A 17,499-nucleotide genomic window follows, 5' to 3' on the forward strand; every position below is an offset into this window, starting at 1 on the left:
AATTTCTCTGGTTCATGAAGGGAGAGAATTATGTAAGTAGGGAGGAAAGAAGGAATGAAGAAAGGAGAAGAGGGAGGGAGAAAGGAAAGGCAGGAGGAATGGGCAAAATGTGAGCCTCTAGGCTGCTTCTAAGATTTGAATTGCCTTAGTGAAGAACAACTGGGAAGTATTCCTATCAATCCTTCTGAAGTGCTCCTTATTAGTCCTGAATCTCTCTCCAAATGTTGCTTCCCCGTATCCTTCTTCAGTAGCACCGCTTTGGGGCTAAAAGAGTTACTTTAGCAGTCAAAAGAACTCATAGTACCTAGAAGTTTACATTCCCTCCACACCCAGAGCTAATTACTAGTATAACAGTGTGTTTCTACTCTAAGGTATAATTTTTATACTCCACAGCTCCTTCCCCTTCAAACTGAAATAAATGCTAACAATAAGCCTAAAACTGCAGCCTTGCTTGACTTCCTACTCGTAACTGTTTCCTTCTTCTACTGATTAACAAAAAACTACCATATGAGCCCCCATCCTCAGGGTCAGCTTTCAGGAAACCTGGCCTAAGATCGTCATCTGGTTGCTTGGATTTGGGAAAGAATCTAAGTCTAACTATTCTACCAGACTTGAAACTACTTCTGTTTCAGACCTGACCCACACTCATACTACTACCAGAAGGATGTGGAACTTCCAATTCCTAAATCATGGTAGCATCACAGATTTCTGGAAGCTTGTTGTAAATATAAAGTATTTTAGATTACCATTGTTATTTGATTTTAAGTAAATATTTGTAAATATTTTGGCTTTGATTATTTGAGTTCAGGTAACTTTTTCTTCATATGTCTTGAGGTACAAGCTCAAAATATTCTTGGAAATCAATGATTTAATAAAAAATATCATATGGAGGACTATCTGTCTTATATTTGTAGTAGTTATGAAGTTTCACAGTCAGAGAAATGTGAGTTCAATTATTTTACCAGTTGTGTGGTGATGGGGAAGTACCAAACCCTTAAGTTTCAATTTTCTCTTCAGTAATGGAAGTAATATAGTTATGACAATGGCTACTATACAGTAAGCCCTCTGCTGTAGCATGTTTTGTAATGATGACAGTAAGATTATATTCCACAGCCTCTTCTCATAAACTGTACTTCCAAGATTTCAGAGTACAGTCTAAGGAAGTAATTCTCATATTGTATTCTCCAAACCAATAGCTATGTTGGGGACACAAATGTGCAAATTCTCAGGCTCAACTCAACACATTGAGTCAGAAACTTTGGGAGCTAAGCCAATCATGTGTGTTTAACAAGCTCTCCAGAGATTCTGATGCATGCTCAAATGTGAAAATCACTGGCCTCAGAGAAAAATATAACAGATCAATATGGAAATTAAAGCCAATCCCCAGACACAGTGCATGTGGCAATATGATAAGTAGAACTAATGAATACACATGGCACCTCACTGATTAGGGATAAGAATAGTCATAATTAGAGATTATTATCCTAGTATAGTTGCTAATGTTGAGTACTGTTGGAAGTGAATAAAAATAGTATCTGTAAGCTAAGAGTGAAGTGCAGATTTAAGTTTGTAAAACTGACAGTGAACTTCTACCACATAGTTTTTTAATATAAATGACAAAGTGCTTTAATGCAAGAAAAAAATCATTTCTGTTTCCTGAAGCTGAAGAAACAGATGAAAATAATCATCAGTTGCTGGGCACCAAAGGCTAACACCTGGAGGCTGAGATTTGAGGATCGCGGTTCAAGACCCACCCAGGCAGGAAAGTCTGTGAGACTCTTACTTCCAATTAACCACCAGAAAACTAGAAGTAGCACTGCCACTCAAAGTGGTAGAGCAGTAGCCTTGAGCTGAAGGGCTCAGGGACACTGTCCAGGCCCAGAGTTCAAGCCCCAAGACTGACAAAAAAGTCATCAATTGTATTAATCCTTTTTTGGAACATACTACCAAATATACACGATCTGGAACATCTGCTGAGGAGAACTCATTTGCCACTTCAACAAAGTCACAATTATTGATTTTCATCTGAAAGTGTGAGTGAATGCCATGTATGCAAATCATCTTTGAGAGTGAAGAAGAGAGTAGGAACAAGTTGCCTGAATCCATCAATTGAAATATAGGAGGGATATATATATATATGTATATATATATATATACACACATTCCAATATCATCAGTATAACAGTTACAGTAGCTTTATGCCAATTAGATGATTACTGAGGAGCAGAAATCAGAGACATAGGAAAGGGAATTTCTATGTTAAATTTGCAAAGCATCTAAATTTACACACAAAAAAATAGAAGAGTCCTTTCCCTGAGGGAAAAGCAGAGAGTCGCTCATACTAGATCCTCTTTCTGGGGTGATGCCCAGACACTCAATTTACTTTGACACATAATCTGTCTGAGCAGCTCAACTTAATCTCCTTTGTGGCAGAGCAGAGGTTGTTTCCCTCCATTCCTTTTTGGCCTCTGTGTGAAAATCTCAAAGCTCTGCTGTTGCCATCTGGATACAGCTGTGAAAAACACCCTGGGGAATATCTTACAGAATGAGAATCTGAAGAAATACTCATACTATTTATTTGAGGAAGAGTTTCACTGCATATTAATAATAATATTCAAAACAGTAATAATGTTAACAGCTGACATACAGAATGCTTACTCTGGGCCTAGAGAATCTTCTAGTGAATATATTGTAAGCTCATTCTCAGTGGCTCTTCCTAGCACACCTAAAAAGGTAGGCTTAGTTGCCTGAATTGCATTTTGAAAAGGAAGAAATTAAGCCTTAGAGATGCTATGTAACTTGTTTAAGTTCAATCAGTGACTGCACTCTGACGCCAGGATTCAATCCCAAGGCTACTTAAATCTGGACATTGTGTTCTTAGCTACTCTGAATGTTTTCAACTGAGATACCAGTCAATTTCAAATGTCCTATTTGAAACATGTGTAATTCTCTTTGTCTCACAAGGAAACAAAACAGTTTAAAAAGCAAAATTGTGTATTGCTGAAATTACATGGGGACAATACTTCCTTTCTGGATGGGCACTGGATCTCTTGGGTTCTGAATAGCTACAAAGTCTGTCAGAGATGTGACTCCTTCCTAAAATCATTGTGTGAATGGAGATTCAGCTGTTTCCCATAGTGTTTGCTTGATATGGGCAATGCTTTGGTTGCCATGGACACTGGGTTTCAACACACCACTGAGCAGGAGAAATCCATCCTATGCAAAGCAACAGAGCCAGCAGATGGACACAGTTAATGTCTACCTGCCCATTAATGCAATGGACAATATTTCTTTTGCCACCTCTCATTTAGATGATGTTCTCACCAGTGAAATATGTAAGACTTTTATCTTTCATCTAGGAGGCAGCTTCGTTATGGCCCAGATAGAGTACTCACACTTCAATGTGTCAAAGTCATTAATTTTGTCTGAGTTGTTGAGTGGAAAAGCTATTCATAAAAGAAGTCCAAGCTTATATAAAACACTCTTTTGTTCCAATTTCAGAGAAAGAAAGAAAGGATCAAATATTTTCTGAAAAATTGAGTTTGCTTAAGTAGCTAGAACCTCAAGTATAAGGGATCTGCTAACTTGCAGGTTTTCCTAGTAACTAAATCCATAAAGCAAATATTTAGGAAGAGATGAGGGTAGGAAGATATACATAGATAATGCATGAGAATATCATGTTTTATTTTTCCTGAGGCAAACTAAATTTCTAAGGTACTGTACTTAACTAAAGACAACTATAGGTTAGAGATCAATTTCTAAAACTGAATCATGAAGTGAAATAGACACATGAGAGACTGTTGAGCCAATTTACCAAGAGACTGCTTATACTTCTGTGGGGACTTGAATGGATATCCTTGCCTCTTGGAAGAAATCTACTATATGTTGCATAGCAGCCAGTCACTTGATAAATGCCATTCATTTGTTTAACCAATAAAAGTGAAACTAGCCAAAAAGTTAGTAAGAAACTAATAGGAATAAATTAATAGGAAACTAACACAATCTGTCATTTTTACACTTAAAGATTTAATACTAAGGGTTCTCAATGGGTCAGCAGTAACAACCTTATCTGGAAAGCTCATTAGGAAAAAGGAATCTTGGTTCTCATCCTAAGCCCACTGAAGTCAAACTTGACTCTAAACAAGTTTCTCAGAGTTTGTATATTAAACCATGAGAAACACCAACTGAAAACATGAATTTAATGGTTAGTCTGTGATATAGCCATTAAATGGAATCAATATAAAGAAAGAGACATCTATGCAGTATATTCAAAGATGCTCAAGGTACAATTAAGTAAGAAAGTAATCTGTAGAGTATATGTATAATATGATCACTTGTGTAAGTGGATAAAAATGCAAGCATTTTCTAGAAGGCTTTCTTTTGTCTTTTAATTTATTTGCATTTTTTCTTTTTTGGTGTCAGTACTGTAGTGTTTGAACTTAGTACCTGGGCACTGTCCCTTAGCTTTTTCACTCAAGGCTGGCACTATACCACTTAAGCCATAGCTCCACTTCACTTCTGGGTTTTGGTGGTTAATTGAAAATAAGAGTCTCACAGACTTTTCTGCTAGGGCTGGCTTTGAACTGTGATCCTCAGATCTCAGCATCCAGAGTAGCTAGGTTTACAGGTATAAGCCACCTACACCCAGACAGAAGATGTTATTTTATTATTATTTTTTTTTTGGCCAGTCCTGGGCCTTGGACTCAGGGCCTGAGCACTGTCCCTGGCTTCTTCCCGCTCAAGGCTAGCACTCTGCCACTTGAGCCACAGCGCCGCTTCTGGCCGTTTTCTGTATATGTGGCGCTGGGGAATCGAACCTAGGGCCTCGTGTATCCGAGGCAGGCACTCTTGCCACTAGGCTATATCCCCAGCCCAAGATGTTATTTTTTTAAAAAGAATAAACAATTATTAGTCCATAGGAGGCTCATTTGTATCCTCTGAGTTTTCTGAGTCTGAAGGCAGTAATAACATACTGGGATTTTTTTTCCAGGTACTGGGGCTTGAACTTGGAGCCTGGGCAGTATCTCTGAGCTTCTTTTTGATCAAGGCTAGCAGTCTACCACTTGAGCCATGGCTCCACTTATAGATTTTTTGATAATTTACTGGAGATAAGAGTCTCACAGACTTTCCTGCCTGGGCTTTCTGAACTACGATCCTCAGATCTCAGCCTCCTGAATAACTAGGCTTACAAGTGGGAGCCACTGGGGCCTGGCATGAGGACAGTAATAATTTTTTTAAATACTAGGAAAATGCAAATATTTACTATCATAATATATTCCCAATATTTGCTTTCATTAGTTTTAGTTAATAGTTAATTGCTTGTGTTTGACTGACAGGAAAACACCTTGTGGTTGTCATTGGATATGAAGATGATCTAAGGGAAGAAAAACATGAAAGAGAAAAAAGTGAATGGATAAAAGAGGTAATTTTACTGAGCACACACACACACACACACACACACACATACACACACACACACAACCACCACCACCACCACAACAACAACAACCACTACCACAACCATCACAAAGGCCTGCACTAGGTTCCCACACATATTGCAATATGTGTGTGTGTGTATGGGGGGGGAAGAGAGAGAGAGAGAGAGAGAGAGAGAGAGAGAGAGAGAGAGAGAGAGAGAGAGAGAGAGAGAGAGAGAGAGAATATATCTGAATTCATTTAAAGAATTGGCCAAAACCGGGGTTGAGATAAAATTTCAATCTATCTCTACATTGCTCACAGCAGTGCCACAACTTAAAGATTAGATAAAAGTCAGAAAATATGCATAAGGAGATCGTGTTTCTCCTGGTGTTGAGGCTTTCATTGGTGGCTCATCTTCACTCTCCATATGGAATTTTCCTAGCCTTATCTCCACCCCCACCCCATTGCTTTGGGAGGCCACAGACAGATCTTATCAACAGAAGTCGAAAGACAGACAGTTCCTCTCAACAACTATTTCCTTCTCCCTTCTTTCTGGTCAGAACTTGTGTCCAATTTTAAAGGTTAGAAATGAAAGACACTTAGCCTTCCCTGAAACTAGAACTGGCCAGGGATCAAGTACTGGGCAATGAGTCAGAAGGGAAATTCTTCTAGGATAAAACATTCTACATGATTCAAAACATAGAAAAATGCTTCAAATCTTTCCCTCTGCACAATTTGTAAAGGAATATGATTATTGCAATGGCAGCAGCCATGTTGAATACTGAGGGTGGGTACAGCTAATGCACAGCAATGGCAAAGAAAGCAACTGCAAAGTGTTTGGGTCTGTTAAACTCTTCAGAGTCACTGAACCAATCATGGTATGTATGGTCTAGCTCTATAGTCATTGTTAAGTGAACTAATAAACATTCCCATGGTCTCAATCTCAATTTCCTCTTTTTTTGAGATAAGGACCCACTATGATGCCCAGTTTAGTCTTGAAGTCTTGAAGTCCTAGGCTCAAGTGTTTCTCTGAACCCAATCCTGAAACTACAGGTATATGGTACCATATATGATTCCAATCACTTCTACTGGACATCCTGTTATTTTCAGCTAAAAGTTTCTCTTGTACAGCTCTCCAACCCTTGCCATAAGAAATGCACTGATGGGCTGGGAGTATGGCCTAGTGGCAAAGTGCTCACCTTGCGTACATGAAGCCCTGGGTTCGATTTCTCAGCACCACATATAGAGAAAAAACTGGAAGTAGCACTGTGGCTCAAATGGTAGAGTGCTAGCCTTGAGAAAAAGAAGCCAGGGACAGTGGTCAGGCCCTGAGTTCAAGCCCCAGGACTGGCAAAAAAATAAAACAAGCAAAAAAAAAAAAAGAACAAAGAAACGCACTGAGGACCCAATTAACAACTTGACAGTTTTTAAATCACAGCAGGAACATAGGCATCTTGTATTGAGTATCATTTTCTATCTGATATTCATAATTCTGCCAGTAGGAACAAAAGGGACTGTGATTGATTTATAAAGTAGTTACTATCTACTAAGCACTATGCTAGGCATTTTAGCTAGTCATCACCAAAACTTCCAAAATGAATCACATTACTCATCTTACTTAAACAACAGAGCATTTCCCTTTATTTCAAATGTAGTCCACAAGCACCAGTATTACTTGTGATTTATCACCTATACGAATCACAAGTATGTTCATATCACATTGCAGTTGTTGGAGAGATCTCAAAATATCATTGTCATCACTGTTTCAGAAGTACCATCATCATAGTCTTATTACAACATCTTATTTTAATGTGTTAATAAAAATGTGCATATACTAGTGAATCACACATTTTTAATGTTTTTGTGGTCTAACTGTAATATAATTTTCTTCCTTTATAATCCTATGTGTTTTACTTTACACACTTAAAAATGTTGTTCTAAGAAGTCCTGAAGGTTTCATCAGACTGGAAGAGGAGTCCTTGTCAAAGAAAAAAGGGGGATAATAGAATCACAAAACAAATCCACCTTGGGATTAGATAGACAGACAGACAGATGGACAGGTGTTAGGGATCAAACCCAGGGCTTCTACATGCTAAGGACATGTTCTACCACTGAGATACATCCCCAGCCTCTCCTAATTCATAATATTGTCGATCTATTCTCTGTATAGGAAACCAGGGTGATGTTCTTCAAAGTTAAATAAGATCAATATATCCTTTTGTTAAAACATAAACAATTCCTGACATTTACTGATCTGGCCATATAAGATCTTATTTTAGCCTGTTCACAGTTTTCAACATTCCACAGCATGAATGAGATGTATTTCTCCACTCATGCTCCAGCCATGCTGGCCTTCCATGTCTTTGATATTTCTAAGCTGTTTCCTATCTGGTCTCCCTTTGCTTGGAATGGCAGCTTGCATAGCGACCACTACATTCTCATGCTCTAGTGATGAGACATGACATCTCTTCCACAGAAAAAGCCTTCCTGCCAACCCATCTCAAGCAGCAGCCCAGCCTTCTTTCACCTTTTCTCAGATAGTTCCTGTTTGCTTCCTTCAGATCAATTATCACATCCAAACTATATATTTTATATTAATTACTGCTGAATCCCAGGATCTATAACATGTGTGGTATGACAGAGAAACCCAATATCCATCAAATGAATGAATAAAATGTATGATAATCCAATGATGAATTATTGTTAAAGCCCCAGCTTCCTAAAGCTTTCAGAATTCTTATTACTCTATATACAGATGTGAAAACTGAGGTCTAAAGGTCTAAGATCACACAGAGACAGTTGTTTTAACTGATGTCCTAGGCCTCCCCCTGGTCTTGTACTATTTCTTGCTACATTTCCACTAATCCACTTAATGCAAAACAGATTTCTTACAAACTTTTATGACATGACTTCTTGGGGGCTTTGGGATCCTAGTGCTCAAAAGATATATGCCTGAAAAACCCTCAAAGCTACTTCCTTTATTTCCAAGAAGGTGGAATTAAAATGTAAACATATTATGAAGATGAGTGATTCTCTCTACATGTTTGTCTCTGTCTTTCCCTACACAAACACACTTACACACACTCATACATATGCACACACACATGCCCTTTGAACATGTCTGAAACTTATAAGTAGAAACAAAAAAAATCAATTGAAGGAAGATCGAGAAAAATCATAAAGTAAGTATGGAACAAATAGCAATAAATGCTGATTTATATAAACACACGTGGTAAAGCACTGCATGTGAGATGTGTGGCCCACAATTCTGGTCATTATCCTTGTACCCAACACAAAGTGAGAAACATAATCGATTACATAGCATATTTTAAGGACTAAAATTATTTAGTCAAATAATTCTGTTTCAATGTCTTGAGATAAATTCGTCTTAGCATGCTAGAACATAGTAATAAACCTTATGAGTTAATATATCAAGCTTTATAGAAGGAAACCTTACAGCACGTCTTAATAGATATGGCTGATATGATACCAAAACCCATGCAGCATCATATTGTCTTGCTATTGAAATCATGGTCCAAGGATCAATGACATCAGCATCATCTAGGTACTTGTTAGAAACACATTAGCTCCCACCTTATCCCAACACTGAATCAAAACCTGTATATTAATTAAGAAGATGCTTATGATTCCTACCCACATTAAAGTTTCAGAAGCACTGATATAATGGTTTAGCTTAATCTGAGGAAACATTTGTAAACAAAAAAACCAACTATGATTCATTCATTCAAAAAATAATGATTGAGACCCCAGCCATAGCAAAGAATTCCTTTAAATATGATTCCATTATGGAAACAGTCCAGATGCTCTACTATAGATCAGTAGATCCAAAAATTGTACCTATACACAATAGAATTTTACACAGCCATTAGAAAGAATAAATATGACACCAGAAACACCATCATAAAAGAAAATATCGAACAGTGGGACATTCTTAAAGAGATACATTAAGCCATGTCATAGACAGTACTTGAAACAAGAAAAGTAAAGCACCTAAATATGAGTCAGGCCCTATGTTAATGTTGAGAATATAACAATGAAACAAAAAGATCTCTATGCTTATAGAATTTATATTGCAATAGTGAAGAGAGAAATAAACTGAGTGAAATAAAGCAAAAGTGAGGAAGAAAAAGACAAGGGTTGGGATTACAATTTTAAATAGGGCAGACAGGAAAGACTTCATTGAAGAGGTAAAGACCTGTACAAGGTCATGGAGCTAGCTATAAAAATACCAAGGGTAAGTGTTCCAGGCAGAGAGAACAGACAGTACAAACACCTTGAGACAGGAAAATGCCTAAAACAGCAAGAAGGCCAATGTGGTTGAAGAAGAGTGAGTGAGAAATGAAGTAGGAATGAAGGAGGTTAGATCATGTGGGACCTTGCCAGCCATTTTAAGAATCATAGCTTCAGCTATGAGATGAGAAATCATTAGAGAAAAAGTAATAGGGAGCTATTGCAGGATGCTGAGCAGGGAAATGACATAATATAAAGTGTTTTAATGATTTCTTTTTTTTCAAATTTTTATTATCAAATTGATGTACAGAGAGGTTACAGTTTCATACGTTAGGCATTGGATACATTTCTTGTACTTGTTTTAAAGATTTCTGAAAGGTGAATGGAATGGTTTAGTGGGATAATCCAGCTCAAAGTGATTCACTCCTTCTACTACGAATTATGTGGAAAAGATGTGCCAAAGTATTGTGCAGAAGATATTAACTAGAGTGATAACTAAGGGAACTTCCAGAGGAAGGTGAATATAAATAACATTGGAGGGAAAGAAACCTGAGTTATACGACAGATTATTCAGAGAAATGACACTCCTTAGAAATCCAAGTTAATCAAGGCTTAAGGATCTTGTGCTGAGGGAAAAGCTGTATGCTAGCCAGGACTTTGGAGTAGAGCTGGCATGCATAGCTCTTGCCTTACACCTTTCAAGTCTGGAATTCTTGAATTGGTAAAGCTGAAACTAGCACTGGGAATAGCTGATCTAAAAGAGTAGGAGCTGTTTTTTTTTTTTGTTTTGTTTTTGTTTTTAGTTTTTAGAGCTTGTTCCATCTCCTGGGAGCAGGGCCAAAGCATCTCAACTGGATTAGTAGAAAAAGACAGATCTGGTTTGGCAGGAAGGCAGAAGACAGCTCTTAATAAATGTCTTTGTGAATAAGTGCTATAAATTGGCATAGAACCACCAAGTTTTGTGCAGAGTCCTTGTGCTGTTTCCACATGCATGCCTTGGTAGATCTCCCAACTCTGCCATTCCGTTCTAGAGAAAAGCCCCCAAGGCCTGAAAAGGGGAAAGAAGCAAGGTTAAAGAAAACAAAATGGGGAAAAAAATGAATTTGAAAATTGCCTACCACCAGACTGCAAGGTCTAGGAAGCAGATGCAAATGCAATGCAAATGATATGTAAATAGCTCTGTGGCCTTCTAAAAGGTTTTATACAACTGGAAGGGCCCTTGGGAAACTGCTAGCAGACAACAGTGACTCAGAAGCTGAGTGAACTATTTCAAGACAACTTTGTCACACAGACCTTTGCTGCCGCGTTAGCACTCTCTGGATTCTTTAGTAATCTTTTTTTTTTCTCTCACTTGAATCAACCTCATCTGCTACAAATTAAAAAAAAATACCAAGTCTACCTTGGTTGAAGTTATCTAAGTGAATTAGGCTTGTAAAATGTACTATATCCCTTTAATTTTTCTTCCAACGCTTTTCTCACCCAAATAGAATCAAGCTAAATGTGTCATTTCCTCCCTGGAACAATATGTGGCTCCAGTGGATTATGAATGAAAGTGCTTTTTTCTCAGTGCTAGTTACTATGATCCTTTAAAGCCCCCGCCCCAATCCACAGGAAACAGCAGTCTATTCAAATAGCCACACTCAATATTCAAAGTGAATTCAGAATAAAAGCCTCTGTTTGTACGTGTGGATGGATTTGTGAAATTCAAGAAGCCACCGAACTATTCATTTAGAAAAGCTGCCATTAAGAATGGTGTGGCCTTGACGACCATAACACACATTTACAAAGGAAAAATGTACATTTGACCCTAGTGGGCACATTAGAATACACAATTTGAGAGAACCTATGAGATAAATAGAATAGTAAGCACAACCAACCTACATCTGGGCAGTTTCTCTTGGTTAGACACTCCAGAGAACCAGGAACAACTTACCTCCACCTCAACCCCTATTATGTTTCTAGTACTCTAATGCTGGAGGTGCCTCAAATTTTGACAACATGGTCAAAGAAAAGAAAATTCCTTCTTTCTTATGTGTTTTTTTTTCTACCCCCTTAGTTTTTCAATGTCCCGTGACAGGGACACTCTGTCATCCCTCAAAAAGCTAGCTGGCAAAGAAGCATGTACACAGGAATGCTACCTTCAAAATACAAAATCTCAACAAATGAAGGACTGAACAAAAGATAAGGACAGAAGAAGCTGACCAAAGCAGGGGATAAAGCTTAAGAGAAGGAAGAAACGACACTACTAGACAAAGAGTAACAAAGAGATGAGGGAGAACCGCCAGAGGCCACGCTGTGGGAGTCTGGGACACACGCAAGGACCACCAGGGCCAGAGGCGGGGCAGGGCAGGGCAGGCGGCGAGCGCCCTCTCGCGGCCGGGGTCGTCTCTTACCTCTTGGGCGAGTTTCTGCTTGAGCACCAGCGCTGCACACAGGTAGCCCGCCCGGCCCACGAATAGCTCGTCCGAGCCACACTCCAGGAAGGAGACCGGCGCACAGACGGCACACAGAGCCCGGAACTTGCTCAGGGGCTGCACATAGTCAGACCGGCCCAGGGCGTGGTACACGAGCGTGGCTACAGCATACACGCCCGCACCCCCGAGCAGAAAAGCAGCCCGAGTGTCGGCGTCCGGCTCGCCCCACTCCTCAGCGCGGGCGCACGCGTCTATGAGGCGCTTGGCCGAGCGCAAGTAGCGCTCGCGGGCTGCGGCGAAGAGCGGGCTCTGAGAGACGTGGTACAGCATGTAGGCCACCCCGGCTACACCGCTGTACAGCCCACCCTGGCAGCTGCTAGCCCCGGCCGTGGCCCCGCGGGCGTCAGCGCCGCCCCCAAGTGGGGGCAGCTCCTGGAGGATGCGCTCTATGGTGGCAGTGACCAAGGGCGCCACCGCTTCCTCGCACTGACCCACCAGCAGGCTGCCCTGGTAGTCATCGAAGCGGTTGGCAAAGCAGCGCTTGGTATCCATGCTGTTGCCCGTGCGTCCCCCACAAAGTCCAGATGGGGATCGCTTAAGGGTGCGCCCCGTCGCCCGGAGTCCCACCTCTGACTGTCTGTGCCACTCCGATGGCGATGTAGGCAGCGGGGCTGGCGCGAGAAGAGTCAGACGGGGAGGTGATAAGAGAAGGCGGGCGCGAGGAAGAAGCACCGAGCGGATGGCCAAGTGGGGCACCGCTGTGCCGCGAGGCTCCCGACTGGCCCGGACGCACGCGAGGGCTGCGTGCTGGGCGCCGCCCCCTCCTCCCAGAGGCCGCGCCCTCCCCGAACCCGCCCCCTCCTGCTCTGTAGCAGCTCCACCGCCTCTCCTAGGGGCCGAGGTGATCTCGGGCAGGACCCACGCGGAGCCCGCGCCACTCCTCCAGCTCCGCCCTCTGCTCCTCCCCTCCCAGAGGAAGCCCAGGGGCATGCGGGGCATGGCAAGGATGGGCATTAGCACACCTGGCTGGCAGTGGAGATGACTATCCCGAGTCTTTTGGATAATCAGTGTGCAGATCAGGTCAGCATCACCTGGGAACATATTAAAAATGAAGCACCTCAGGCTCCATTTCCAGACCTATTGAACCAAAAATCTGAATATGTAGCAAGATCCCTAAGGTGATCAACATGCACATCAAAGTTTGAGAAGTCACTGAACTATGCGAAAGTTGCAGAAAAGGTGTGTGTGTGTGTGTGTGTGTGTGTGTGTGTGTGTGTGTGTGTAGGGGCAGGGGGTATAACAAACCTGCATGTCCTCTACCTCTCTTGGCTGTTATCTTGGTCAGATTGGAATAAGGCACAAAAAAGTAAAAGACTCAGAGAAATGTTGCTGGTACTTTGTAGGGAGAGCAACTACTTCACTCATTTGAAAGACAAGTTTTGTTTGGAAGGTCTTTTTTTTTTTTTTCCCTTCGGAAGTGTTTCTGCTGGAGGAATGATGAGGAAGATGAAGTAGTTTGGCCATCCATCCTTGCAGTGATGTAGTCTGAGAAAAGATCTCATTTTGCCAAGACTGTTGCCAGAGCTGGAACATCCCCATACTTCACAGGGGAGGATGGCCATCATCTTCCTCCAATGCTATCAGAATGGGTTGATTTTTAATAATAAAAGTAATAAATACTAATAAGGCTTAATCCACTTTTAGGCAGCGAGCTTGCTAAATGACAAATGGAAGGGCATCAAAAAGAGCACCAGGGTTATTTAATTTTGAGACTTCGTGGTTTACAGGTAAAGTGCTTGCCTAGCATGCATGAAGCACTGGGTTCGATTCCTCAGCACCACATAAACAGAAAAATCCAGAAACGGCACAGTGGCTCAAATGATAGAGTGCTGTCCTTGAGCCAAAGGAAGCCAGGGACAGTGCTCAAGTCCTGAGTGCAAGCAAAAAATAAAAATAAATTTTGTAGCTGGGCAAGGTGGCTTACATGTCAATGGCAAAGAGGTGAAAGTAGAACTATACAATATGTCTCATGCCTAGTTTCAGGACTAACATACTCTACTCTTCTGGCTAACTCTATTGGAAAATCATGTTAAGAAATATAAATTTTCTTTATGGAACTCCAAATTTATGTGCCTGAAAGTTTGAATCCTGATCAGAGACTAGTAGAGATTTCTATTTGGAAATTGATAGGGACAAGTTAGAACTAGAGTCACAGGTAGATAAAAAAAAATGACATGGGAGAAAAGTTAAATGGTATCCAGAGCTTTTCTGAACTCATGGGACCAATGGCCTCTATAAAATATTTTTCCCCCAAACCACATTGCTTTGTCTACCACACAATCACCTAACCAAACTCTAGTCTCAAATGTTCTAGGGTTAAAGTGAGTTCTTTACCCAAACAAAATACCAAGAAGTGTTATTTATTTTGACAACATTACTCCACTAGAGTATTCTGTTCGTTCAGGAAGGTAAGGGGGCACAGAAATGAAGGGACAAAGGGTGACCACATACAGCAATGGTACTCACTAGACACTATGTGGAAAATGAACTATACAGCTTGTGGGTGAGAATGGGAGGGAAAACCTGGGAGAAAGTGAGGGAAGGAGTGACATTGTTCAAAAAGAAATGTACTCTTTATCTAATTTATGCAACTGTAACCCCTCTGTGCATCACGCTTATAATAACAATGAAGAAATATAAATATAAATATAATATATTCCATGTACTAGACGTTGACATGCTAATTCCCTTGGAGATTATTGGAAATAATAAAGTCACCTTTATTCTCTTTTTTTTTTTTTTTTGCGCCAGTCCTGGGCCTTGGACTCAGGGCCTGAGCACTGTCCCTGGCTTCTTTTTGCTCAAGGCTAGCTAGCACTCTGCCACTTGAGCCACAGCGCCGCTTCTGGCCGTTTTTCCATATATGTGGTGCTGGGGAATCGAACCTAGGGCCTCGTGTATCCGAGGCAGGCACTCTTGCCACTAGGCCATATCCCCAGCCCACCTTTATTCTTAAAGAAGAAAAAAATACACTCTGCTTGAAGGTAGGGCATTTTGGCTACATTTATTTCCTGATATACACCTAAAGCCTAGAACAGTCCCTGCTCTTCTATATTTACTACTTGTGGTAGATAATTATACAAGTTTGTGTGAATTATTATGAAAATGCTATTGTTAAGGTACCCATGGAATACAGAATGCAAGGCGAGGCATTTCTTGAATCTTTAATTTGACTTATTTAACCTTTTGTATTAATCTTGCATCCTTTTGCTTGTGTAAATGCAAGGATGTAAACATTTTGCAAATTTGCCTCAATTCTTTGTTTCTCCACAAGATCTGGTGACCTCTATACTTTTGAGTTCAGTGACTTCACACATTCTATTTTTACTAACTAACCCTGGGTGACAGATATATTTGCCAAATACAGCCACGATATCTCCTGTGCCACATGTTCCTCTGCAATCAATGTGACCTTGACATTCTTCTCATCAGAAATAGGCACGTCACCTTCTCTTGAGTTTGGTTAGGCTTTGTTACCTGAAATCAATAGATGGTGATGGAAATGTCAGTGCATGGCATTGGAAGCTGTCGCTAAGTGTGATGCAGCTTCTGTCTTCTATGCGGGAGCACTCACATATAGAACCTGGAATTGTCCTATAAAAACTTACTACTCAGAAGTTGCCATATTGTGGGGAAACCTGAACAGAATGAAGGCTACTTGAAGATGTTTGTGTCTGCAACCTCGCTGACAGAATCAACTGAAAGCTATTTGAGTGAACCACCTTGAACAGATGCACCATTATTACAAGTACTTCGAGATCTTGTCAGCCATAAAATTATGAGTACAATAAAATGTCTTTTTGTATGCCAATCCTGGGGCTTGAACTCAGGACCTGGATGCTGAGATTTGGTGGGGGGGGGGGTTGAGGGGAATGCTTAAGAAGATCACTCTAACACTTGAGCCACAACTCCATTTCCAGATTTTTGGTGGACCTATGAGCCTCACAGACATTCCTGCTCATGATGACTTTGAGCCAGGATCCTCAGATCTCAGCCTCCTACTTAGCTAGGATTCCAGGAGTGAAGCACTGATGGCCAGCTAAAGTACTTATTTTAAGCTTCTGAGTTTTAAGACACTGTTTTTTTTTTGGCAGCAATACTAGCTGGAATAACCTTGTAGCTTCCCATCATACAAAGCTAAAGAGATGACCTCTAGTCAATAGCATCAACTCAACAAAGCAACAAACAATTAGGGAGCAAACTATTCCAGAGGAATGGAGAAGACAGGGCAGTAGGCCTACACTCAGGAAGTTGTGTTCCAAAATTCTAAATTAGCTTTTTTTAGACGTAGCAATAACCTAACAAGAAATATGCAACTTATACAAAATGTTGCCAAGGCCATTTATTTTACCTTTATCTGCAAGATTTGTCCTGATATTCACAGAATTTCTAGCAGCATTTGCTGACAGGCAGCTCCCAACACATGGCTTTGGGAATCTTGCTGAATTGCCCAGTTCCTACTTCTTTTGTAGTATTTCCTTATTATGCAGATTATGGAAAATTATCATGAAAAACTTTTAGTAGTTTCATCAAGTAAATCCTATAAAATTATGCAAACTGTCTAAGCAAAAAGAATGTTACACTGCTCTTCTTGGGGCAAATCATTACTATCTAAGGGTGAATATGAAAAAAACCCACAATATTTGTGTAACAATCAAACCTCACACTGTAAAGTTTAATGCATGTTATGGGATACTCCATCATAAACATTTTTTAGACAGAATGTTTTCCAGTTTTTCTCAAAGGAAGCATCCTGGAAACGATTGAGCATAATTGAATTTTGTAATGTCCAATCGTCTAGCATATCCTCTGTGGACCATCATTCCTAATTGGAAACTTTTTCCCTCTGTACACAATTCCAGTTCTTCTCAAAACAACAACCATAGCAATTTAAGTCACTTACGTGTGTGTGTGTGTGTGTGTGTGAGAGAGAGAGAGAGAGAGAGAGAGAGAGAGAGAGAGAGAAGAGAGAGAGAATGGGGTTTGAACTCAGAGATTCAGGCTTACAAGGCAGATACTCTTTTGCTAAACTATATTTTCAGCCCTTTTTGGTGCTGGTCCACAATCTGCCCAGTTTAGGCAGCCCAGCTTTTGATTGAGAAGTGATCTGTTAAACTTTTCTGCAGGTTAGTCTTGAACTACAATATTCCCCATCTCAGGTTCTCAAATAGTTAGAATTACAGAAGTAGGTCAATGACACATTGTTCCTATTCTGTCTCCCAACATAGCAGTGTTTCTCATGTCCTTCAAAGGAAAATCCAGAGCCCATAAGACAGCATGCATGGTAGGCCGGCAGTGAGCCAGTCTCATTAGACCATTCTGCCTATTCCTTTTCCTCTTCCCTTTGCTCTATCAG

At 40.5% G+C, this 17,499-nt stretch overlaps 1 protein-coding gene across 1 annotated transcript in view; it reads right to left on the reverse strand.

Annotated features, from left to right (window-relative positions):
• Lancl3 (LanC like 3) overlaps positions 1 to 12,860 on the reverse strand; it is an 88,394-nt gene extending 75,534 nt beyond the window's left edge. Inside the window, exon 1 of the mRNA XM_048336134.1 lies at positions 12,063 to 12,860. Within this exon, the coding sequence (XP_048192091.1) occupies positions 12,063 to 12,635 (573 nt within the window). The 5' untranslated portion in view covers positions 12,636 to 12,860. The remainder of the gene's footprint in view (positions 1 to 12,062) is intronic.
• Positions 12,861 to 17,499: the final 4,639 nt, after the last annotated feature.

The sequence above is a fragment of the Perognathus longimembris genome, chromosome 28 (assembly GCF_023159225.1).
Source record: "Perognathus longimembris pacificus isolate PPM17 chromosome 28, ASM2315922v1, whole genome shotgun sequence".
NCBI classification, from domain to species: Eukaryota; Metazoa; Chordata; class Mammalia; order Rodentia; family Heteromyidae; genus Perognathus; species Perognathus longimembris.